The sequence below is a fragment of the Gekko japonicus genome, unplaced genomic scaffold (genome assembly GCF_001447785.1).
Source record: "Gekko japonicus isolate JY-2015 unplaced genomic scaffold, Gekko_japonicus_V1.1 scaffold1156, whole genome shotgun sequence".
NCBI classification, from domain to species: Eukaryota; Metazoa; Chordata; class Lepidosauria; order Squamata; family Gekkonidae; genus Gekko; species Gekko japonicus.
In genome coordinates this window covers 352,498-378,274 of record NW_015168081.1, presented here as the reverse complement: position 1 = coordinate 378,274, position 25,777 = coordinate 352,498, and the positions used below count along the sequence as shown (strand labels likewise).

The 25,777-nt window shown below is 45.0% G+C and overlaps 1 protein-coding gene across 1 annotated transcript in view; it reads right to left on the bottom strand.

The window, feature by feature from the left end:
• Positions 1 to 25,777, bottom strand: part of CEP104 (centrosomal protein 104kDa) — a 42,835-nt gene that overhangs the window by 6,692 nt on the left and 10,366 nt on the right. The window contains exons 6-17 of the mRNA XM_015414685.1: positions 25,526 to 25,602; positions 25,213 to 25,381; positions 22,250 to 22,408; positions 19,383 to 19,616; positions 14,415 to 14,618; positions 13,390 to 13,557; positions 12,514 to 12,687; positions 10,394 to 10,570; positions 8,061 to 8,267; positions 4,637 to 4,747; positions 2,864 to 2,900; positions 1,855 to 1,936 (exon numbers count right to left, since the gene is read on the bottom strand). Coding sequence (XP_015270171.1) covers positions 1,855 to 1,936; positions 2,864 to 2,900; positions 4,637 to 4,747; positions 8,061 to 8,267; positions 10,394 to 10,570; positions 12,514 to 12,687; positions 13,390 to 13,557; positions 14,415 to 14,618; positions 19,383 to 19,616; positions 22,250 to 22,408; positions 25,213 to 25,381; positions 25,526 to 25,602 — 1,799 coding nt within the window. The remainder of the gene's footprint in view (positions 1 to 1,854; positions 1,937 to 2,863; positions 2,901 to 4,636; positions 4,748 to 8,060; positions 8,268 to 10,393; positions 10,571 to 12,513; positions 12,688 to 13,389; positions 13,558 to 14,414; positions 14,619 to 19,382; positions 19,617 to 22,249; positions 22,409 to 25,212; positions 25,382 to 25,525; positions 25,603 to 25,777) is intronic.

Below are 25,777 nucleotides of genomic sequence, written 5' to 3'. Positions count from 1 at the left end.
CCGTTAATCCACAGGCCTACATAAAATGAAACTGGGTGTGTGTGGGGGAGATAACAGATAATCTCATTTTCACTTGCTTCATCTTTAAGGAGTTAAATTTTTTTTTTAGATTTCCAACACTTGGCAACCAATATCCTGGCTGCAGAAGGATATATGACAAAATACATAGTTCATCATGCCTATATCCATCTGGTATTATATTAAGTAAATAGATTTCTGGTACTCGCTGCAATTCAATCTGAAATCTGAAAACCTACCTGCTAGAGAGGAGTTGATTATAAAAATCTGTGATGTGGCAGAAATGGACAAGTTGAACATGATTCTTTCAGATGAAGAGGATAAGGCTTTTCAAAAAGGATGGTTTAGAGTTAATACATGGTTGGGGGAAAATGCGTAACTCCATAAATATATTTCATATACAAAATATTTTTACTTTTCTATTTGGTTTTTATTTTTATGTTTACTTTCTTTTTGTGGTTTTGTAATGAAAATTATAAATATTATCTTTTTTTTGTAATGGAAAATCATAAATAAATTTGTAAAAAAAAGGAGTTAAAAAGTGTTTTTCCTCTGACTTCTTTTCTCTTATGTAAAATATACATCCCTGTAAGGTAAGCAGAGCAGGTTGTTTACCTGTAACTGACCTTTTCAGAGAATCATCTGTGGAGTAGCACTACTGAGTTCTGCAACCACAGCAGAATACCATTAAGAACTGTCTAAAGCTAAACTGTAGCAAAGTAGGCCATGGCATGCTGCATTTGAATGTATGCCCGGTAAACGAGGCAGGAGTTGTGCTGCTTGGGTATTGGGCAGTTTGCTGCCACACCAAAGTGGGCTGCTGTGTCATAGGTGTGTGGAAAAACCGCAAGAATAGGAAAAAAAAGAAAACTGGAGAGGTGTACGTTTCAGGGAAGGTAGCCTGGTTCAAAAAACCCGAGGAAAACATTCCCCAACAAGGTAACCACTGTGGCAGTCAAAAAAAGAACAGAGTGGGGAAGAGGTAGCTCACCCCTCAAAAGACTGCACTGTAGTGTTCTTGCTCTCTAACTTGAGGTGGGTGGAGCTGGCCACTGGCATTTTTCTAGCTCAGCTCTAGAGGTTCTGCAAAGCACCCTGCGTATCTGTAGCTAGAACTCAGGCCTGTTCATTGCTGGTGCAGATTTGAAGCCACAGAATGTTCTGCATTGGTGTTTCGACTCAATGTTTGACTCATCAGCTTTGAATGCCTTGTCAACAAATTAAGAAAAAACACAACTGCTCTAGCTTCAAGCTCAATGTAGATCCCCATGAGTTTCCCAGTGTCTGAGGAAGGATCTTTTCGTTTCTCCAGCTTTTCAGAGAGTTGGAGACAGTAAAAAGCCACTCTTGCACCCCTTTCTCGTTTGTCTAAGTTGATGCTTTGTACCTTAATCAAAAGAACCAGATGGCTCTTATAGTATGTGTTCACTTCTTTAAAAAGTGTGTTCACTTCTTTAAAAATAAATGCGGTTTCAAAACAGAACGTGACTGCTGGGGGAATAGTCCTCTGCATATTTAAAAGGTCTCATGATGTCAAAATTGATTTGCTTGTTTTTGGAAATTTTTTTTGGGGGGAGCCCCCCCCCCCCCCCCAGCACACCACACATGCTGTGTCATTCAGTATTTTGAGCTGACTTAAGCCATTTTCTAAAGAGAATTCTAGTGCCCGTGTTTTTGCAAGCTTTACTCGATGTCCGTTTCTTCTGGCACACATCTCTTGTGTAGAAGCCACAGAGTTTTGATCCTGTGAGTTAGTCATGGATCTGTACACCTTTTCCTTACCCAGCTGCGTGCTCTTTCGGCTTACCCTTTGCCAGCAGTGCTGTTTTCACTTACTTGTCAAGGTAATTTGCAACTGAGGAATGATCCTCGGGAACCTCTGTTGTTGCAGGCAAGGGAGCTTTCTTGGTAGACTCTCCTTTTAAAAAAGGAAACAAACTATGAAACCACATTATTTTGGATCCTTACCAATATCTGCAGTCTTTCTTTTCTTGTGGATCTCTTCGTTTCCCAGAACTAAAGATCAAATGTACACGTATAGGACATGAGATATAGCTAGCCGGGTAGCAGTACAAGTTTGGGAGGGGCTTTGAAGCACAGTCTGGATGTCCCATTTGCCAGGGGATGCTGTAACCAAGAAAGTCCATAGGAGGCTAGACTATATGATCCTTGGGGTCCCCTCGCAATTCTATTACATGAGCCAGTATGGTTAGAGAATGAGACTTCATCCTATTAAATGCCTTCAAGTCATAACTAGCTCATGGTAACCCCTCATAGGGTTTTCAAGGCAAGAGGTGAGCAGAGGTGGCTTACCACTGCCTGCCCCTGCTTAGCAACCCCAGACGTCCTTGGCAGTCTCCCATCCAGGTACTAAACAGGGCCAACCCTGTTTAGCTTCCAAGATCTGGATAGCCTGGGCCGTCTAGGTCAGGGCAGTGATGGATAATTAAGTGAGCTCAAGCTGCAACTCCCTTGTGGGATTTTCAACGCAAGAGATGAGCAGAGGTGGTTTGCCATCGCTTTCCTCTGCAAAGCAACCCAGGATGTCCTTGGTGGTCTCCAATCCAAGTACTAAACACGGCTGACCCTGCTTAGCTTTCAAGCCCTTGACCAGCTCACAGGCTGCTGAATTGGACTTAAGGAAACCCAGATTTATATTCACACTCAGCCACAAAAACCACTGTGTGATAGTAGTTTCACTACAGTCTTTAGACCAACATACAGCTTAGTGTGAATTTAGGAGCCCCCCTACCCTTCTTAGACCACACAAACTTGAGTACAACACCCTGTTCATTCTAAATCACAAATATGGTTACGCCAGATGATAAGAGCATTAAAAACCTACCTTGAATGTTGGACTGCTGAATATCATTCTCTTTTTCCTAAAAAAAACAAAACAACACCCCAAAACATAGTAAGTCCCCAGATCCATGACCCTCACTGAGCAATACGCACTGCTACAGCTCAGTGGCAGAGCACATGCTCTGCACATGCAACCCCTGACATCTCCAGTTCAGTGAATCTTGGGATGAAGGACTGGGAAAGCTCGCATTCTTGGACAGGCTCTGCAATTCAGTGTTCCTCAAACCTATGGCAGCCAATTTTTTTTTTTTTGGGGGGGGAAAGAATTAAAAACAGGAAAGACTAAACTGAGACATAAAATATGCCTATTCTATTCCCAACATGATGCACAGACATCCTTCTTGTAACTGCAGAACAGCCCAGTCAATAATGTCCTCTGAGTCAGTCAAGGCTCAGGAGTTTGTGGGCCGTGGAGACACTGCTGGGATCCTTCCCAACACGGACTGCGTTGCAGACCTCTGGTGCATCCCCCCCCCCCTTTGGGATGGTGTTGCTGCCCACATACTGGCAGCCAGAGCTGAGATCAGTGCTGCAGCAGGGATCCCTGCTTGGACAGGAACAGAATGCTGAATGCATCCAATACTGTAGCTTAATTTTTCAAGGCGTAGACCTCCTCACAGCATGCTGTTAAAAATCAATGAAATAGATAGTTCTGGGAAAGAGGATCTGATTTCAGTTTATGAAACCTTCATATTGCTAAAGTACAAACATGCTTCTATAAAGCTTCTAAAGCTTCCTTGTGCTGACAATCCTCCTGGGGAAGGAGGAGTTGTATCCTATTTTCAAGCAATGGATTTTGGACTTGATGGGTGTGTGTGTGCATGTGCGTGCATGCATGCATGCAAGGTTGGCTTCTGAATTCCAGCAGCATGCAAACATGCACTAAAATCCTAAACGAAACCCCAAGCACAGCAGCACACCTTTGTCTTCCATCTGACTAAACATAAGGGCCTAACTGCATGTTACTTTTCCCCCAGGTCAGATCACAGATGTGGTTCGGGAACCCTGTGCTCCTCCAGTGCATGGGGGCTTCAGTCACATCAAGGCCATGGTAATGAGGAAGAGGCCTGGCACTCACCACCCACACTGAACAACCTAAGGGAGCCACCATTTACCCTGCTCCCTGCTACATATGTACTGACAGGGCGACATGTCAGTTTCCTCATCAGTTTCCTCAATGGAGCAAACAGCAAGCTCCTGGGTTAGTTTTAGGTTGGGAAAACAGCTCTGGGAGGTGGGGGTGGTCCTAAGCCCCTTTGTCTTGTGTAAAAGGTAAAGGTAAAGGTTCCCTTGCTTGAAAGCCAGTCGAGTCCGACTCTAGGGTTGCGGTGCTTATCTCAGTTTCAAAGCCGAAGAGCCAGCTCTGTCCGAAGACATTTCCGTGGTCGTGTGGCCGGCATGACTAAACACCGAGGCGCACGGAACGCTGTTACCTTCCCACTGAAGTGGTCCCTATTTATCTACTTGCAATTTCTTGCTTTCGAACTGCTAGGTTGGCAGGAGTTGTCTTGTGTACCATACCGTAGTTCAAATGTGAATGAGGCCCCTGCACACGGGGGAAACACAGCAGTCCCAGAACACATCTGTGACCTGCTATGAGGGAGGTACCCAGGAAAAATGTATCATGTAGTCAGGTCCCTACAGCTAAAGAGACCAAAAGGAGTATAAGGGCATCACAGAGCAAGCCCATAGGTCTTCTGGGTCCCACTACCATGTCTGGTCAAAGTGTGTTGGGGCAGTGGCCACAGTCACATACCTTGGGAGTGTCATTTTGCATCTCCTTCAGTGCTGCTAGCTGACCTTGCAAAGCTTTGATCTCATCTTTCTTTTGTTTCTCCGATTCTTCCGTAGCCACCTTTTTCTGCGCCTGTCAAGACAACAACACAGAGCTGAAGGCAAAGCTGTGGTTTGGGTATGGTCCCAAAGCTGTGGTTTGGGACCACAGCTGCTCGCAGAACTTACTTGTCCCTGTTCCAGATATTGGTACTCCAGATGATGTCTGGCATAGAGACAGGATTTCTAAATGTTCACAGCTTGGCAACTGAGCAAGCTTGGGCACAAGCAAAGCTTGCATGGACTCATGTCATTTTTTCTGCCTGAGAGAAGGGAACTGAAATGAGGGTGGAGGCTGCACAGGGCAGGAGGATCAGAACTGGGACTGCTCGACCCTCAACGTCAGTCTATTGCATTTGCACAGGCCCCAGGTATGAAATCTATCCCACGGGAGTTTGATTGGATGGTGCGTGATACAGCCACTCTGCTGAAGATAAGTAGGTCTTGAATGGGTTAAATTCACCCTCTAAACAATAAAAAAAATCTTTAATCAGTGAAAGAAATTAAAAGCAGAAATACTATGTGTCTAGAAAACTCATATCAAGAATTACCAAGAACACATATTAAATTGCAAACTATTGGGTAAAGTATATATTGCATCTGCACAAATGAAGAAAAAAAGGGTAGCAATATATATTAACAACCAAAGTTTGGAAGTCCTCGAATAACTGAAGGACACAGCCTTTCAAGAAGGTGAGATTCTAATCTTTGGAGATATGAATGGGGTATTAGATTCCAAAAAAGACACATTAAAAAATCATGGAGGAAAAAATGTATTTAGATACATGGACATTTTAGAACTGGAAGAGGTCTACTTCATCCAGATGAGAGAGACTACACATATTTCTCTGGTAGACACCAATCATATTTAAGAATAGACATGTGTTGGATATCAAAAACCTTAATTACAAAAGTTAGGAAAGCAGAGATTCTGCCAAAAATCTTGGTGGATCATAATCCAATAGTGGAAGAATGGAAGTAAGAGAGAAAGAAGATGGAGATTAAATAACGTAGTATTACGACAAGACGAAGTAATACAAAAATGTAAGAAAGACCTGATGGAATATTTTAATTTGAACAACACGAAATCACTGGGTCAACCATATGGGAAGCCAAGCAAAGCTTACGTCAGAGGAACTTTATTGGCAATAGCTGCAAGAAAGAAAAAAGAGAAACCAAAGTCTATAAAGAAAATAACAGATAAATTGAAGATATTAGGACAAGAACAGGAGTTGATTATGAAAATCTGTGATGTGGCAGAAATGGACAAGTTGAACATGATTCTTTCAGGTAAAGAGGATAAGGCTTTTCAAAAGAGATGGTTTAGAGTTAATAAATGGTTGGGGAAGAATGCGTAACTCCATAAATATATTTCATATACAAAATATTGTTTCTTTTCTATTTGGTTTTTATTTTTATGTTTACTTTCTTTTTGTGGTTTTGTAATGAAAATTATAAATATTGTTATTTTTTTGTAATTGAAAATCATAAATAAATTTGTAAAAAAAATAGAATAAATGCAGAAAAAAGTGAAATATTTAAAACAAACATATTGAATCTGCAAATAAACCTGGAAGATACTTAGTGCATTGTTTAAGAATAGAAAGGGGGGGGGGAGAAGGATACCTGGGATCAGGAAAGGAAATCAAGTAGTTTATGCGTGAACATTTAAAAAATTTCATCTCAAATTTTTATAAAGAAGAATCTATCGATGGGGAAGGAATAGAGGAATATTTATCTGAAGTACCAATTAAAAAATTAACGTCCGAGCACAGAAGAATTTAAAATCAAGTGATAACCACACAAGAAATCATGCTATTAAAAAAACCTTAAAAAGATAAAGCGCCTGGTCCAGATGGATTGACAGCAACATATTATGAATACTTTGAAAATATACTAGCAATACCTCTGCAAAGAGTAAAGAATGAAATACAAGAGAGAAAGCATATACCACCAACTTGGCAAGAAGTGAATATAACTTTAATACACAAGGATGAGCCTTTATTACCACAATCATATAGACCAATTTCACTACTAAATGTGGATTATAATTTTTTTACAACAATAATGGCTGAGAGACTAAGAAAATGTATCCGAGACCTAATTCACGAAGATCAAACGGGATTTGTTCCAAAGAGATATATGAAAGATAATATCAGATATTGGTTGAATGAAATTGAATATTCAAGGAGAAAAGGAGAAAAAACAGCATGTATGTTTCTGGATGTAGAGAAAGGTTTTGATAACATGTCTTGGTTATTTTTAATGGAAGTACTATAACATATGAATTGTGGAACCGAATTTTTAAAATATTTATACAGACCAGCATACATGAATCTTAATAAATAGCTCCTTAGCGGAGAAAATTGAAGTAGCAAAAGACACTTGACAGGGTTGTCCTATATCACCACTATTTATTTATTCTGGCAATGGAAGAAAAGTAGATCCGGGGTCTGGTTAGTGCCTGGCTGGGACAGCTGCCAGGGAACTCCCTTCCCCCCCCCTTTATTTACTACTTTTTTATTTACAAAATGTGCATGCTTTCTTTCTGCCCAATGAGGGCAGGTCATAGTTAAAAAAAATTATAAAATCATAGTGTGCATGCACATGAAAGCTTATACCCAGAATTAAACTTTGTTGGTCTTAAAGGTGCCACTGGACTCAAACTTTGTTCTGCTGCTTCAGACCAACATGGCGACCCACCTGAATCTATCAGAAAAACATATCATTCAAACAACTCATAACAATAAAAACTAAAACTAAGATACAGGTTTAAAAAGCATGTAAAACAGTAATCGAGTATCCTGAATTCTACTGCAGAAGAAAAGAGAGAGAAGAAGAGATTGGATTTATACCCCGCCCTTCACTCGGAGTCTCAGAGCGCCTTTACAATCTCTTTTCCCTTCCCCTCCCCAGACCAGACATCCTGTGAGGTAGGTGGGGCTGAGAGAACTCTTTCGAGGACTGCTCTTGAGAGAACAGCTCTGAAAGAACTTGTAACTGAACCAAGGTCAAACCAGCAGTTGCATGTTGAATGATATCAAATAAATAAGCAAAGTTTGGAGTGTGCAGGTTGGAACATACATGTGTTGAGTTTGATGTACAATATAAAGGTACAGTCCTTGGAGGGGCTGGGCAAGTGCGATCCCACCTAGTTCACCTGTATAACCTGAAACATTTGCATAAGGCACAGACGTTTGGTGCATATGGGGGCGGGGAGAGGCTTATGCACAACTTCCTAACAGACTTGATCACGAGAACTAGTCTGTTACAACCTGCCTTCATGCACCGGTCAGCAGTCCCTAAAAGAACCACGGGACGTGATCGCCACAGCCCCTCGTGTTTACCTTTACTTCGCCCTCTGAGAGCCGGCCATCTATCTTAGCAAACCCATCAAAGATTGTCTTGTAGAGAACGTTCTTGCGAGTGTTGGCATCGTCAGGAGGAAGGTAATCCAGGATGACGGCTTGGTGCTGCCGGTACATGTCTAAGATGATCCGGATGGCTGTTTCTCGGACTTCATACACCCGGTACTCCAGAGTGGCTGTTGCAAACTGTGGGTAAAGAAAGATGTAAGGTTTATAAGGGTGACTAGGGGTCATTTCCTGCAAGAGCGCACAGGAGCGGAGCTCTGGCAGTAAAGAGCCCAGGGGGCGGGCACATGCAACAAGTCCCACCCCCTGCTCCCAGCAGCCATCAGTCAGAGCAAGAAGCAGCCAAGTAAGCTGCAGAAACCCCCCCCCCCGGTCCAAAACAGTCCAGTGGCACCTTTAAGACCAAGTTTTATTCAGGTACAAGCTCTCCCTTTTCTGCAAGGACAGATCTGCACGTTCCCCCCCCCCCCAATAGCTGGCAATCCAAAACTGTCCAGTGGAGCCTGAGTGGAGAGTGTTGCCTTCTGACACACTTCCAGTGATGTCAGGGGGTGTGGCATATGCAAATTAGTTATGCTAACGAGCTCCTGCACCTCTTTTTCTACGAAATGACCCCTGAGGGTGACGGAGGTCATTCAAAAGTGCCTTTGCTGCCATGAAACACACACACATATTTTTCTCATCTGAGAGCAAGCACTGGAAAACTGAATCTGTGTCAAAGGAACACTCTCTGTGGAGGGTGTCTATGGGCTCATGCGTGTCATGTCAACGCTGTCTCTCATCTTATACCCGGAATAGCCATGTAACTCTTTTAAAAAATATACAATTTTGTTTTTAAAGTGAAGGATGAAGACGTGAGTATATAAAACATATACACGAAGCTTTGAAATGTGAAGGAGTGGAAGAGAGACCGTCGAGACTGAAAGCTGATGAGGTATAACTTGCATATACACAGATGTGTAAATTGCAATGCTGGGTTTACTCAACAGGTGATGAACTCCCTATAACAGCTGCTAACCCTGGAACATTCGTCCTGTCCCCCTAAGAACAGGCAGTCAAGAGAGGCTGTTTCTAGGAAGACTGTGCTTGCTTTGGGGGTTTCCATGTTTCTTTGAACATGAACCTGTAGGCTCAACTACGTGTTACAATTCCTTCCATATTTATTTAGATCAGCTTCTTTATTTTTGCAAATCTACCTGCCGGGCTTGCTTTTCTGAAGAAGGAATTTTGACCTTTTCCTCCCTGCTGTTTTTCTCTTGGGGAAAAAGCCACCCCAGAGCTGCTGATATCCCTACTGGAGGGAAAAACTTTAAAAGAACCTGTGTTTCCCCCCCAGCAGAGGTAAAAGCAGCTTGGAACGGTGCATGTGGGGTTTTTTTTTAACAGTAAGAAAAAGGCAAGGGAGAAAAGGGTCAAAATTTCCCTCTCTCCCTATGTTGTTCTCCTCCTTCACAAAGCGATTCTTGCAGGCAGGGCTATTTTTGGGCACGAACGCACAGGAACGGAGTTCCGGCTGACTCCCAAGTTGGCCACGCCCAGCAGAAACTCATTAGCATAATAGGCCACACCCAACATCAGAAACGCATTAGAATTGGCTACATTAGGGGTGTGTGGCCTAACATGCAAAGGAGTTCCTGCTACAAAAAAAGCCCTGGGTTTTGATCACAAACTAGGTCAACAGAATAAGAAGCAAAAGGTGGGCGTGGCTGGATGACCACACTTCTGGTAACATGGAGTGTGTGGCCTAATATGCTAATGAGCTGTGCTCAGGGGTGTGGCCTAATAGGCTAATGAGTTTCTGCTGTTGGGTGTGGCCTATTATGCTAATGAGTTCCTGGTGGGCTTTTTCTACAAAAAGAGCCCTGCTTGCAGGTCAATTCAATGAACATGGAAGAAACACAACAGTAATAGAGGTGAGCCCAGCACATGGGTCGGGCCAAGTGATACACCCTGAACAGCACTGATGTTGTCAAAAGATAGGTGATCTGTGGGAAACTTTTTCGGGAGTAAGTGCCTTACTTCTGCACTGCTTCTACACATTTCCTATGTGGGGGAATGATCCCATGTTCTCCTGAAAGGTGAATCATATTCAGTGATATGCTGGAGAGTAATCGGCATTGTGGAACTTAATTCTCCCAGAGGCCAGCCGAAAAAGAGTATTTTTTCAGGAGCGGTTTTAAGTCACTTAATCTTAGGCTGAAGCAAACCAAATGGGAAAGCAGGGCATGTTTCGTTCCTTTTGCAGGAGAAGCGCTGGCCCAAATCCCTGGGCTGGGTAAATAAGCCGCGGCAGCTCAGATCCCTACCTTCATGACATTATCGACAGTAAAGCCGGTGTTATCTGTCCCGAGATCTCTCAGCAAACGTTCCACTAAGTCCACCTGGCTCATCGCCAGATGCGTTGGGGAATTGGACTTCAGTGGCTGTACCAAATGAGTTGGTATAATCTGAAGAGGCTTCACTTCGGTGCAGAGCGCCGTTTCCTGAAGAGGGGAAGAAACAAGCAAGCGGTTAGGGGCACCCGTCCCGAGAAAAGGCTCATCCAAACCTCCACCACCTATCAGCAATCAAGCCTTGAAACTTTTATTTCCACTAATAGCTTTAATTTGTATTAGATTTTAATTCCTCTGAGCTTTTTTGGGGCGAGGCGTTTTAAAAATGGAATAAAAACATTACACACATATTCCCTGAAAATACATGGGTGCTCCATTGCCGAAATCTTCCAATCAGTAGACTACATCCCACCCCTCCTTTCTAGTTTTGCACCATTCCATTAATCTACCTCTCGGGGGGGTGGGGGGAATCCATGTATTTAAAAATGGAATAAAAACATTACACACAAACATATTCCCTGAAAAGACATGGGTGTTCCATTGCCGAAATCTTCCAATCAGTAGACTGCATCCCACCCCTCCTCTCTAGTTTTGCACCATTCCATTAATCTACCTCTTGGGGGGAGGGGGATCCATGTGTTACAAGTCTCAACCTTTCTCCATTGTGCATAGGTAAAGGTTTCCCTTGCTCAATGTTACCTTCCCACCAAAGCGGTACCTATTTATCTACTTGCAATTTCTTGCTTTTGAACTGCTAGGTTAACAGGAGCTAGGACCAGAGACGGGAGCATTGTGCATACAAGTGTGTTAATGGGTACAAGTCAAGGAGATGATGGAAATCTGCCCACTAGGTTCTAAAAACGTATCCAAGAAGGGGTGCAAAGGGGGCTCAGACCAAATTCATGGAGACACAGATGCACCTGTGAATTTGCTTTGGTTCTTTCCCACCCCAACACATTGCACTTAAATCCCTTCCCACACACACTACTCACAACAACTCTAATATACACACATATTGAGTCCAGTGGCATCTTTAAGACCAACAAAGGTTTATTCAAGGTAGGAGCTTTCATGTGCATGCACACTTCCTCAGATACATTGAAATGGAAGATAAACAGTTCTGGGGAAATGTACATGCACACGAAAATTCATACCTTGAATAAACCTTTGTTGGTCTTAAAGGCACCACTGGACTCAAACTTTGTTCTACTACTTCAGATCAACACGGCTACCCACCTGGATCTATACACACACATTATTTATTGTCACACATGTTTGCCTTTTCACACAGGGGAACAACAGACCAAACAATCTGCCTAGTCACATCGCCTCTGTGCCCTTTTCCTCCATCCGCCTTTCTGCCCCTAAGTTTTCCAGGTGAATAGTTTTTGAACTTCTGAGCAGTGGCAGCATTCAGAATAATCTCATTTAACATCCCATAAACCCACTGGAACGACGCCAATAGGGTTCATTTTGATTAGCCAGTGCCAGAGCTTTCAGTGTACAGCTAAAGAAGCTTCAAAGAACTCAACCCGTGTTTATATTAGCCCCCCCCCTCCATTTTTGATCTGGTGGACATACAAGCATAAATGCTACTTGTGCCTTAATTCTCTACATCCCCCAGTACAACTCTTGAGTTTGGGCAGATAAGACAAACTTCAAATAAAGCCATCTCTCTATGGCCATTTCAACACAGGTTGTCTGCTGCAGGTTCAATGCTTTCGGGAAGTGGGGTTACCCCCCGGCTTCCCCACAGCACTGTGGTGCATTCAAGCACCTCCTGAGCAGTGTTCCCTCTAAGCTGAGTTAGTGTGAGCTAGCTCACAGTTTTTTAGCCTCCGGCTCACAGGTTTTTGTCTTAGCTCAGGAAGGATGGCTCCAGAGCAAACTGATTTATGCAGGAGCCAAATCACTCACTCACAACTTTAATGCCAGTAGCTCACAAAGTAGAATTTTTGCTCACAGGACTCCACAGCTTAGAGGGAGCATTGCTCCTGACTGGCTTCCCCAGCTTGTCTCCCATTTCCTTTCTCGGAAACACAGCTTGGGAACAGCATCCGATCCAGCGCTGGAGCCTCTGCAGGCCTGCTTACCTTGATGAAGTTGGCAGCGGCAACACGAAGACGACCTGAGGAGTCCCCAGTTCTGGACAGGAGGTTGGGAAACACCTTCTCCACGCAGTGGGCCGTCTCCTGCTTCCCGAGTTTGTGCTTGGGGATGTACTGAGTGATGATCATTTTGAACAGCTTCAAGGAAGCCTGGAAAACCTACCATTAAACAGACACACACACAAAAGACACCACTGAAGAAGACGGCAATTATCCCAAACAATTTGCTTTGTTTGCTAAGCTGGTAGAAAGAAACTAGAACCAGGATTTTCAAATCGGAAACAGATTTAGGACACAAAAGGACATGTGTCGGAAAGAAAGAGAGGGAGGCGTTTGAAGGCAGGGATTAGGGGAAGAAAGATTTGGGAAAGTCCAGGGAGTCCTAGGTTTGGGATAAGGTGGACACTCAAAGTGAAAGACAGGTTTGGAGTGGGGAAAGAGAAGGAAGGATCTGTAGGTAAGCGGGAGAGATGTTTCGACTGGGTGGCAATCAGTGCTCCCTCTAAGCGGTGGAGTCTTGTGAGCAAAAATTCTACTCTGTGAGCTCCTGGCATTAAAGTTGCGAGCGAGCGATTTGGCTCCTGCATAAATTAGTTTGCTGTGGAGCCCTCCTTCCCGAGCAAAGACAAAAATGTGTGAGCCGGAGGCTAAGAAACTATGAGCTAGCTCACACTAACTCAGCTTAGAGGGAACACTGGTGGCAATCGGGAATGGAAAAGCATTGAGTGGTGGTGGGGAAATCATCTGCCACTGCTAGATGCCCACAGATTGGTATATAAAATACAGGCTTAAAAGGGGAGATCTTTCATGGGAGATGTAAAAAAAGCCAATGCAGAGCTGTACAAACACACTCTTACTCACTGAGGAGACTATGTCCTTTATGGCTCTCACTACGAGGAAGATGGCAGCCCTGAGCAAGTTCTTTAGATCCTCCTTTGGCGTACTGATGGGCATCTCCATCATCTTCTTGTATATGGCAAGCAAGGCGTCTTCGCGATAGGACCACGTTTTGGAATAGGCCCCGGCAACCTGCCAAATGGAAACGGTGGGGGCTGAACACAGCCTAAAGAAGGCAAGCGTGTATAGCTTGTCCCTGTGGTTTTGGCAGAAGCTTTTCTCTGCCTTATCACCGGAGAGCTATGAAGTGGGTCTCTGTGGGAGCTCAAACCTTGTGCCTCTGAGAATCAGAGTTGGAAGGGACCTCCAGGGTCATCAAGTCCAACCCCCTGCGCAGTGCAGGAAATCCACAAATACCTCACCCGCCCTCACACCCCCAGTGACCCCCTGGCGCCATGCCCAGAAGATGGCAAAAAAGCTCTCCAGGATCTCTGGCCAAATTGGCCGGGAGAAAAATTGCTCCCTGACCCCAAAGTGGCGATCAGCATTTTCCTGGGCGTGTAAGAAAGGGCCACAAGAACTAAGCACTGAGGCAACCCTGCCTCCTCTCCCTCTCATGATCTGCCTAAGTTCACAGAATCAGCATTGCTGTCAGATGGCCATCTAGCCTCTGCTTACAACCCCCCAAAGGAGGAGAGCCCACCACCTCCCGAGGAAGCCTGTTCCACGGAGGAACCGCTACTGGAACACTGAAACAGGGTGGTCAAGGCACACTTTGCTCCATTTCTCTTCTGTACCCTGGTTCTGGGCTTGAGTGCTTTCTAACGGTGTGCCAGACCTTTCAACCTCTCTCAGTGGGGAGCGTTTCACTTTGACCCTATCCTGAAATTAGGCTTGAGAACCCACATGTGCTGCCTTGCACCTTTCTCCAATTACATCAAGGTGCATGTCCTGGAAACGTTTATGGCCAAGCCATCTGCCTTGCCTCTTCTGGGCAGGTGTGTAAGAAATCTGCCCTACCCATTCATCTCAGACTCGCATGTCTTTACCAAGGCTTCCCCAAGCACTTCAATGGCTGGCCCGGCCTCCCTCAGCGCTTTCTCCGTCAAGGGTTCTGGCTCGCCAGTGATGCCACTTCTCGGTGTGTCGCCAGGATCTTCCTCGATCACCTCGGGCTCGTAGACGGTGTACCCTTCCTCCTGCTGCTTACGGATAGCTGGAAGAGGCCTCTCGTCGTAAGGCAGGAACTCGACCTGGTGGAAAAGAAAGAAGTCGTGAAAAATGGGGCCTGTGTTGCTAAGCCGATCTGCTGGTGTTCAGCAAGACTGCAGCAGCAGCAGCAGAGGAGGAACTGACCCTCTGCTGGGTAGAGGCATTGGGGAAGCAATGTAATCCTTCCCCAGCGGCCTCTAGTAAAGAGGAGAGACCTCAGGTTGGAAGCAGAGCTGCTCAGAGGCATGTCCGCAGTCTTATTTTCTACAAGGGTTGCTGCTGAGATGCCTGCTTCTGAGTCAGCGGCACAACAGCTGAGCCTGCGACTTGAAATCGCTCTCTGTGGAAGTCAGGAAAGGGAGACAGATAAAGACATGGTCCACCTGCTTGTTCCTGGCGACAGATGACTGGTCTCCTCCTAGTACCCTAGCACACCGTTAGAGAGCCAGTTTGCTGTAGTGGTTAATTGCGTGGACTCTCATCTGGGAGAACCAGGTTTGATTCCCCACTCCTCGCAGCTGCTGGATGACCTTGGGCAAGCCATAGTTCTGTCAGAGCTGGTCTCTCAAGGACGGTTCTCGCTCAGCCCCACCTACCTCACAGGGTGTCTGTTGTGGGGAGGGGAAGGGAAAGGAGTTTGTAAGCCGCTCTGAGACTCCGAGTGAAGGGTGGGGTACAAATCCAATCTCCTCCTCCTCTCCTCCTTCATTGTTCACCGGGTTTTGGTGACCGCTGTTTTGAAAGTTGGACGTTACCCTAGGCTGCCTCTGCACTTTGGTCCATTTCCATGGTCTAGCTGACCTTTTTAGATGCATGATCCCGCCCCACCTCAATGTACGGTGAAAAATTCACTTTGCATTTCTACTTTATGTGCCCGTTTTTCTCCTTGCTTCTGAATGACCAAACAAAAGGGGAAGTGGGGAAGCTCCTGTAGTTTAATAAATTTTTGGCAGAGGCAGACTCAGTGCGTCATTCGGGGACAAAAAAATCTGCACTCGGCAAAATATCTTCTTCTGTGTAAGAACTCTGACCTCTTTGGCGTCTGATAACCCCTTTCTCCTCCTGCCTCCTCTCTCCTCATCTAGAAAACAGAAACCCAAATGCCACCAAGAAAAAACAAACTGGTGTTGGTGCAACCCTCTGTAAGCCAAAGAATGACCTGTTTGTGGGTCTTGACTCACCAGCTGAGGACCAATGCTTTAAGAGACATACTTGGACCCATATATATATAAATTAATATCTGCTGTTAACAGCGCTTAACCCTCAAGACAGGGCAGGATACAAACCAAAATAGATAATTAAATGCACCATAAGGTAAAGGTTTCCCTTGCTCGAAAGCCAGTCGAATCCGACTCTAGGGGGTGGTGCTCATCTCCGTTTCCAAGACGAAGAGCCAGCACTGTCCAAAGACTTCTCCGTGGTCATGTGGCCGGCGTGACTAAAAGCTGAGGTGCACGGAACAAATGCACCATACCTCGTATAAATTGATGTATTGTGGGGTTAAGCAACCTGAACTCTGTACAGGTTCAAGGTAAACACCTGGCCTTACTCGACTCATCCCTCAGTTGGCCAATCTTCCAGCATCCTCAGGGGGGTGGAAAAGGGCTTATTCTCAGGCTGGGATATACTCCATGCTAAACACAGATGATATTTCACCCCAAGGGAAGCTGAATTCAGTGACCTGTATATAGTATGCAAATGGAGTATATTTCCTCCTGCTTTGCATGATTTGTTCTGCCAGGTTTACTCATTTACATACTTTATTCTGGATTTGCCAGCCTCAGGGAAGTGGAAAGAATTATGAAAGGTGCCACACGCTCCACTTGAAGCCTTCGACAGCCATTCCTTAAGCATCTGAGATTTCAGCAGATATTGCCCACCTTCCTCCAAGTACAAGGGCTACTAGGGAGCTTGTTTTTCTTAATTAGCCAAAGCTTTCATGAAGTTGAATTTTACGCCTGATGCCACATTTGGAGGAATCTTCTCTCTCTCTACATTTATTTATTTATTTTGCTGGGCTTCTAGTCTGCCCTCACCTGCCCAGTAGGTTCAGGGCAGGTTACAACATCCTTAAAAACATACAAAGCTTGAAGAATAAAATATAGCCATAAAACAGATACAAACCAGTATTACTATATAAAAATCTCAAGGGTGCCAGTAAGACAATTTGCGGAACTGGATGAAGTTCCTATTGCTATATAGCTGCAGATCTAAGCAGTGCAGGGGAAGCGGGTGGGTGAGTAGAGCAGCTATGATGGATCAAAATGCTGCTAGCCAGAGCTGAGCTCAACAGAGCAGAGCAGGGGAGACCATTTTAGCTGGATTGCCTGGTGGACGCAGGCCTGGTGGAACATCTCCATTTTACAAGCCCTGCGGAACTGCATTAGATCCCGCAGAGCCCAGATCTCACTACGGAGAGTGTTCCACCAGGCTGGGAAAGCTCTGGCTCTGGAAGAGGCTAGGTGGACATCTTTGGGGCTGGGGATAACCAATAAGTGTTGAGCAGAAGAGCGCAAGGCCCTTCGGGGGCAGTACAGAGAGAGCCGATCCCGTAGATATGTTGGTCCCTGTCCACACAGGGCTTTAAAGGTAAGAACCAAGACCTTGAAAATGCATGCACAGAGTCTTGAATGTATGGGACTCTGATCATAAGCCAGTGGTAGAGGCCTTTTAACAAAGATTTTTAAAAATGTTGCCAAGGGTGCTTAATGAATAATAAAATTCCAGGAGACAAATTTATTTGTCATGGGTGGAGTACTATCCGGAAGTCAATCCATCTCAACAAGTTGATCTAAAGAATTGTTATTTGTCAGATTGACACACCCGTTGCTAATGGTACCAGCATACCGGGAGGGGTCCTTTTTGCCTGAAAACTTAGAACTAGAATCCCACCCCTCCCTTAGTGCAGATGAAAAAATAGGACCAAAGGGCTCAGGTTGATGAACAACTGCTTGGACCTGGATCTCAGTACACTCAACATTAATTAATGAAGCCCCTGTCATTGGGCTAATAGAGGGGCTGGGCTTATCCGTCATATTTTTAAAGAAATTAGTTCTTACAACTTCCAGTCTATCCATGACCAACTTTTGCTCAGTCAGTGGCAGAGCCTTAAAGGATTCCAAAACTTCCTCCTCCAATAACTTATTATCCAGAAGGCAGGAGCTGGAAATAGAATCATTCCCTGTTCTTGGAACTTGCAGTGCGTTAAAAGCACTAGGATCAGCCATTTCTGGATTGTTGTTGAACACAGCAGGTGAAGTTATATTATCCCGTGCTCTCTCAGAGCAGGAAGTCATAGGGAATAATAAAGTAACACAGAGATGTCGAAGACACTTAATAAGCAGCATGGGGTGGCAGTAGCACAAGCTTATTCTAGTTCATCTGTAGGAAGGGTCCCCAACCTTTTCAAGTCATCGGGCACCTTTGGAAATCTGACACAGGGTGGTGGGCGTGACCACAAAATGGTTGTTGCAGCATGTGAAGCCAACCATAAAATGCCAGGGAATGTAGTTACGTGTAACTCTGATTGTAGCCCCTCATCATTTCAGGCTGAAGCTCTGCTTAACAGGATGCTTTTAAAGATGAACGTATTGTTTAAAAGCAGGGGTCATTTAGTAGAAAAAGAGGTGCAGGAGCGCATTAGCATAACTCATTAGCATAACTTATTTGCATATGCCACACCCCCTGACATCACTGGAAGTGTGTCCGAAGGCAACACCCACTGCTCAGGCTCCACTGGACTGTGTTGGATTGCTAGCTATTGGGGGAGGGGGGGACGTGCAGATCTGTCCTTGCAGAGGAGGGAGAGCTTGTACCTGAATAAAACTTGGTCTTAAAGGTGCCACTGGACTGTTTTGGACAGGGGGGCCCGAGGGGAGTTCTGCAACTTCTCTCAGGCTCCACTGGACTGTGTTGGATTGCTAGCTATTGGGGGGGGGGACGTGCAGATCTGTCCTTGCAGTGGAGGGAGAGCTTGTACCTGAATAGAACTTGGTCTTAAAGGTGCCACTGGACTGTTTTGGACAGGGGGGGCCGAGGGGAGTTCTGCAACTTCCCTGGTTACTTCTTGCTCTGACTGAGGGTTGCTGGGAGCAGGGGGTGGGGCTTGTTGCATGTGCCCGCCCCCTGGGCTCTTTACTGCCGGAACTCCGCTCCTGTGCACTCCTGCAGGAAATGACCCCTGTTTAAAAGTATTTCCTTGCATACCCACAAGTATCTGTACTGAGCAAGCTAAGAAGCACTCATTTGGCAGTATCTCTCTGATAGCCAGCGGCCAATCAGAAACTCTGTTGGCCACACCCACTTTTCTCTAAACCCCCTGGTGGGCACCAGGAAAGGTGTCAGCAGGTACCACAATGTCCACGGGCACCATGTTGGAGGCCCCTGATCTAGAGAGGCTGTGAAATCCTCCCTGAGTGCAGGATACCGAAAAGCATCAGTCCACCCGGACCTGCTGTGGTCGAGAGTTTGACACTGACTATGGGAGTCTGGGTTCAAACCCCTGAGTTAAGAAGCTAACCTCTCAGAGCCTAACCTACCTTCCAGGAGTTGTTGAGAAGAGAAAATGTCCATCACAACTGGTGCTTTGATAACAAGCAAGGGTGGGATCTTTTCAGCCTCCTGCCTGGTCCAGCATCCCTCCCTAATAACAGCCTTGGTTACATCCAGGCTACTCAAAGCCTGCAAATGTGGGATACATGGCAGAGGAGCCAGAAGAAGTAGAAGGCCGGGCAATGGTGCATTGCAAGCTACATGAAGAAGTGTTGAGAGGCAACACAGACACAAAAGCCCCCAGTCCCACTCACGCTTATCTTTGGAAATGCCTCAGGGGAGATGAGCCCCTGGGCTATGGGAGGCGAGAAGGTGTGTTGAGTAGTCAGGGACTCTGGAGAAATGGCTTCTGGTGGCCTTTCAGGAGGCAGAGGTTCTGGGTTATCCACTTCTTGCTTATCCTGCTGAGGAGAAAGCACGGCCTTCTTTTGTTGAGGAGAGTTGGCAGGATAAACCACAGGCTCCAAGGGGAGGTCAGGCCTTCGTATCTGCATTAACGAGAGGGGGAAAAATAGCATCAAGAGAGATTTCTCAGTGGTGCTGCTGAGCAAACAGCTTTGCCATGACACAAACCACCTGTCTTGTTTGGTGTAGTGGTTAAGTGCGCGGACTCTAATCTGGGAGAACCGGGTTTGATTTCCCCACTCCTCCACTTGCACCTGGCTGGATGACCTTGGGCAAGCCGTAGTTCTGATAAGAGCTGTTCATGAAAAAGAGCCGTTTCTGTCAGAGCTCTCTCAGCCCCACCCACCTCACAGGGTGTCTGTTGTGGGGAGGGGAAGGGAAAGGAGCTTGTAAGTCGCTCCGAGACTCCTTTGGGTAGTGAAGGGCAGGGTATAAAGCCAATATCTACTTCTTCTTGTGCCCCGGTTCCAAACTGCAGCCGCAGGATATTACAGAAAAGTGACAGCAGTCAGAGTTGGCTCTAGAACTCTGCTTTTTTTTTTTTTAAAGGGGGTGGGGGTGGAATAAAATTTTATGCCAAACTAACTCTTCTTTGGTAAGAGACCTCTATAAATTATACACCAAACATAAGAAAGTAAGAGAACCATGTTGGACCAGGCCAGTGGCCCATCCAGTTGAACACTCTGTCTCATAGTGGCCAAAACCCAGGTGCCATCAGGAGGTCCACCAGCAGAGCCAGAACTCCAGAAGCCCTCCCACTGTTGCCCCTCAAACACCAAGAATACAGAGCATGACTGCCCCAGACAGAGTGTTCCATTTATACCTTGTGGCTAACAGCCATAGATCTCTGTTCCATATGTTACTACCCAAACGTGTCTCGGAGTGGCTTACAAACTCCTTTCCCTTCCCCTCCCCACAACAGACACCCTGTGAGGTGGGGGGGGGGCTGAGAGAGCTCAGACAGAAACTGCTCTTTTTCAAGTACAGTTCTTATCAGAACTATGGCTTGCCCAAGGTCATCAAGTGGAGGAGTGGGGAATCAAACCCAGTTCTCCCAGATTAGAGTCCATGCTCTTAACCGCTACACCAAACTGGCCCCCTACTTCCTTTCATTTGTTCTAAGCCTACTGCTCATTAATTTCATTGAGCGCCCACGGAGTTCTTGTATTGTGTGAAAGGGAGAAAAGTACTTCTTTCTGTACCTTCTCTATTCCATGCATAGTTCTGCAAACCTCGATCACGTCACCCCTCAATCGTCATTTATCAAAGCAAAAAAGCTCTTCAACCTTTCTTCATCGGGAAGGTGTTCCATCCCCTTAATCATTTTAGTTGCCCTTTTCTGCACCTTTTCCAGTGCTATAATATCTTGTCTGAGGTGCAGTCACCAGAATTGTGAAGTCTGCTGGCAACCATATTCAGCAACCACTCTGCCTTCAAAGATCCTAACAAGGTATTGTTCACAAGTATCTAAAGGCTTAGGACCTTGCTTCTTCGTAAAATAAAAGTAGAGACTGCAAGCGTTGAACTTTAACAAGTAAAAATCCGAAGGCTTGAAAAAATCCATAGAGAGAAAAAAAACATCTCCAAGGACTTTTTTTCTTTCAAATTTTCAATTGGGGAAATTGGGGGAGCACTGAAAAGCTATGAAAAATATATATTTTGGAATGAATGAAATGTGCTTATAGAGAGTGCAACTGTTTGCAGCTTTCTCCCTCTTGCTTTAACACAGGGTGTGTTTGCAGTTTTGGTTGTAGAAAACTAAGGCATTTATGCTGCTGTAATCCATTAATAGGCCAATCAATAAGAGTTACTTATAAATGATGTATTTCATGTTGTTAGAACAGAAAAGGAGGTTTAGGTTTGATAGGAAGGTACCACATACAGTTCAAGTTTTCCCCAAATCTCCATTTCCCCCCTGAAAAGCAATAACAAAAATGACAAGAAAAAACTCATTTCCCCCCCCCCATGGCTTCAAAATTTTCAGAAATTTTATATCTCCAACAACTCTGCAATATAACAGACCTTAATATTTGGACTGAGAAAATGGAAGGAATTTTAATTGCTTTAGAACAGAGTTTGGTTCGGGTTTTTTAAAGAATCTTTTGGCAATCTCAAGTCACGGACCAGTCTGACAGCTACACTGATCTGGGCTTCTGTAACTTCCAGGACAGGCTACTGTAAATGCACTACATTTAGGGACTTCCCTTGAAGACAACACAGAATCTTCAACTGGTGCAAAACCATCTGTTATACAGAGCAGGTTGGCATGGTCACATATAGCTTGTACTGTGTCAGCTACACTGGATGCCTACCTGCTTCTGCGTTCAATTCAAGGTGCTGATTTCAACCCATTAAAGCTATTCAGGCTCTGGGACCTCCCTGTCTAAAAGACATATGTTACTTGAGACCAAGAGAGCAAGCCACTGTTGGAGGTTCCAATAATCCCTTAAGTGAACCGTGACAGCAGCAACTAGAACAGTTTTTCAGCGGCTGCCCCCTCTTAATGGAACCTTCCTCCTAAGCATGGAAGGCCACAACCTTTCTGATATTCCATTAGAAGTGTTACGACATTCCTATTCCTCCTAGCATCTGGTGAATTTAAAATTGTACAAATCCCCTTTGAATGCAAGAAGGTGAACACCGAAGCGAACAAATGGAAGCAACCACTGAATTACACAAATTTATAACCAGTGCTGTTACAGATGTCTCTGCCCACCGTCAGATCGGGATCAAGGAGTTTATGCAGTTCCAGCTGCTGGTAAACTCTCAGGCGGTACTCTTCCATCTGCTGCTTTTTCTGCTTGGCAACATCGTAGTCTTCTCTTTCGACAGCACAGCGCTTCTCCACCTCGTAGCGGCCCAGCTTCTCACCAACCTGAAATACAGGAGCTCAGAAGTCACTGCCAAAGGTGGAAGCCTCCTTCCTAATGTCAGAGAAAGTAAATCCCGGGGTTGAGAGAACTGGAAATGAGTTTGCTTCTCTTAGAACTTCCGTCCCTGTTCATGTATTACAATAAGAAGATTTTCATACATAGAGAATGGGAGGTACAAGCAAGGCTTCTGGTTCTGACCTTTTGAAAGCTTTTTTTAAAGCGCTGTGACACAGGCAGCTCGTTTACATACTAGAATGTCCGTATAAGTCTCTATAAGGAAGTCAGTTAGTCTTTTCAAACACACTTAATATGCTTCGTTAGAAATCTGGAGGGGAAACATTTAAAATATTTTTGCTTCCCCCCACCCCCGCTATGAAAACAGGAATACACTAAACTTTGGCACACAGCCAGCACCCAAACACTGGATTACTACCATCTGTATAGAAAAAGCCTTTTCTAAAATCTTCCCTGCTGGGGCCAGATGGCCTCCTGGTATCACTACTGTGTTATTTCTGTCACCTGTACGAATGGCTTGCCAGATGGCCAGGCCAACATCTCCATATACAAGACACTTTGACACCTTTGCCAAGAGAAGGCAACTTGCGGGCGCCTGGGACAGCTATGCCCAGTACATTAACACATCAAAAGCATTCCCTGACATGACACATGGTCAATAGCAGAGGCTAGAGAGGGATGCCCAACTGCTAGCCAATCAAAACACACCTTGCCTGACAATGCATGGTAACCAGAGATGGGAACGCCTTCCCACTCTCTCACTATTGGGTAAATGGCCATACCTGGTGGTGACGGAGGGGGGGCATATCTGCAATGATCTATATGGGAAATGTAGGAGTTAGAGGAGAGAATGGAGTTCTTCTCTGGAAAACAAAGAGTTCTTTTGGATTGACTGTTTGCTGTTAACATGGAGGAGACTGTTAGGCAGCCGAGCTGGACTAGCTGCCCACAGCACCATGTGGTTCCTTTTCAAGATCCCCTGGTGAGACCTTGGACTATTTTCATCTGATACCTCTGAAAGCCTGGTAACTATGACTTCTAGTGTGTAGCTAGAGCTGAACAGGCTATAGATATCTATTGTTTCTTATCTTTTGCTAGTCTCTTGTACGCTTTGCACTGAATAAAGATCATTCATATTTGTAATTGTCTGTGATGCTGTAATTGAACTCCAAGGCTAGATCTTGTTCCTAGGCTGACCACGGAGCTACCACTGTGATAGTAATTGTATGCACCTCTGAGTTAGAGTTGCTGATGTGTTAAGTCCCAGATGCCAGCTAAGAGATTGAATTTCTGCTCTTAGGCTAGGTGGGGACCCCTGTGAAGAGATTCTAGTGGCAAACTGTTGTGAAGCCTCGAGAGAGTACAGACTGTCTCGTGGATTTTTGTTTAATGTGCTGGAAATACAGGATTCCCTCTCACCCATGGACTGGGCTGGGTGGGTCAATCCTGTACACCATCACCGCTCTTATTACTGAAAGCCCCATCCAGACCCCATTTTGCTTCAAACCCTTTAGCAGGAAGCATCCATCTGCTCCCAGGATTCCTCAGGAGCATGAATAGCTTTTTCCTTTAAGAAACCCACACACATACGTACATTTGGAACTGCACCAAAGATACAACAAAAGGGAAACAAACCCAAACCTGAAGATCAAGGTACATACTCAAAAGGATGGGTAGCAATATCATGAAAAAATATAAGTATTTATTGCATAGTGCACCAGATAAAGATTCAAAACATACATACATGAAAAATACAAATGTTATATTCAGCAACCTATTAGAGTTGTGCGTACACTAATTACAAGATGTCAACGATGATTTCACATAAAAATACATTACCACTAAGCCAGATGCATTTTGGCCCTAAGGGTCTTCTTCAGTGGTCTAAACCACGTTGCACACACATAAAAAATAAAAGACCTTTTCAGGGCCAAGCAGGTTTTAAATAATTCACTACAAGCATGTAGCTTGTTGACATCTTGTAATCACTATACGTGCAACTCTAACAGGCTGCTGTATATGACGTTTTTATTTTTCACGTATGTATGTTTTTAATCTGTATCTGGAACTGCACCAATTACATAAGAGCTGCCACTGATTTGCTAAAGAGGAGCTGAATCCGCAGGCTGGGAGGTCAGAGCAAGGGTATAGGTTCAAGTGCTGGACCTGAATCAGGAAGGTCCGGATTTAAATCCCTGCTCAGCCATGAAGCTCGACCTAGGCTAGCCACCAAATCAAGACAAAATGCGGAAACCCCATATAGTATAAACTTCCTTTCTTCAAGTTATAAAATGAAGCCCTTTATCCAAGATTGCTAAAAAAAAAACCTGCCTATGGTAAATTATGGTGCTGAAGAAGACTCTTGAGAGTCCCTTGGACTGCAAGGAGATCAAATCAGTCAATCCTAAAAGAAATCAACCCTGACTGTTCCTTGGAAGGCCAGATACTGAAGCTGAAGCTCAAATACTTTGGCCACCAAATGAGAAGGGAGCACTCACTGGAGAAGACCTTGATGCTGGGAAAAATTGAAGGTAAAAGAAGAAGGGGACAGCAAAGGATGAGATGGTTACAGTATTATTGATGCAATGAACATGAAGTTGAGCAAACTCCAGAGAATGACGGAAGACAGGAGGGCCTGGCATGATGTGGTCCATGGGGTTGCAAAGAGTCGAACTCAACTGTGTGACTGAACAACAAAATGGTAAACAACTAGGCGAGACCACGGCTGTCTGCTGCTCCACCCCCAGCAACAAGCCCCTCCAGAATCAAGAGTATCCCGTTCTAGCAGTACCTTCTGCAGGTCCGCAATGGCTTGCTTAAGCTTCTTTGCGTGATCGTAATGTTCGTGCCGCACCGCTTCAAATTTCTTCTCATCCAATTTCCGAATGATCTGAGCCACCTCTGGATCTTGGTACATGTCAAAGGCCAGATCATCCAGCGGCGAAATGGAATCTGACTTCCTGGGAGGAAAGGGGGAAAGGTAGCCAGATGTAAATACCACTGCATCAAATCCAAGGCAAGGGTGACACATTTAACCTCAGGAAAGTTTGGCGGGACAAAACTGTGGCAGGTGAGGAAGTGCCACATGGCAAGGGCATTCTTACCCCATGTACGTTCCTTCTAAGGCCGAGTCATCTGGGTTGTTCCCGAGGTAATGGTCAATCAGTTTCTCCCTTGAAGTCTTTTGAAAGACAAAGAAATCACCATAGAAAGTTCTATCTTGATAACAGGCGGGAACTCATTATTCTTCTATGGCTATCAGTGCTCAGTGGAACACTTTACACAGTGACTGGACTGCCTTTTCATTGCAGAGGATTCCAGCGTATATTCTAGGGAGCAAACTCAGTTGACTGCTC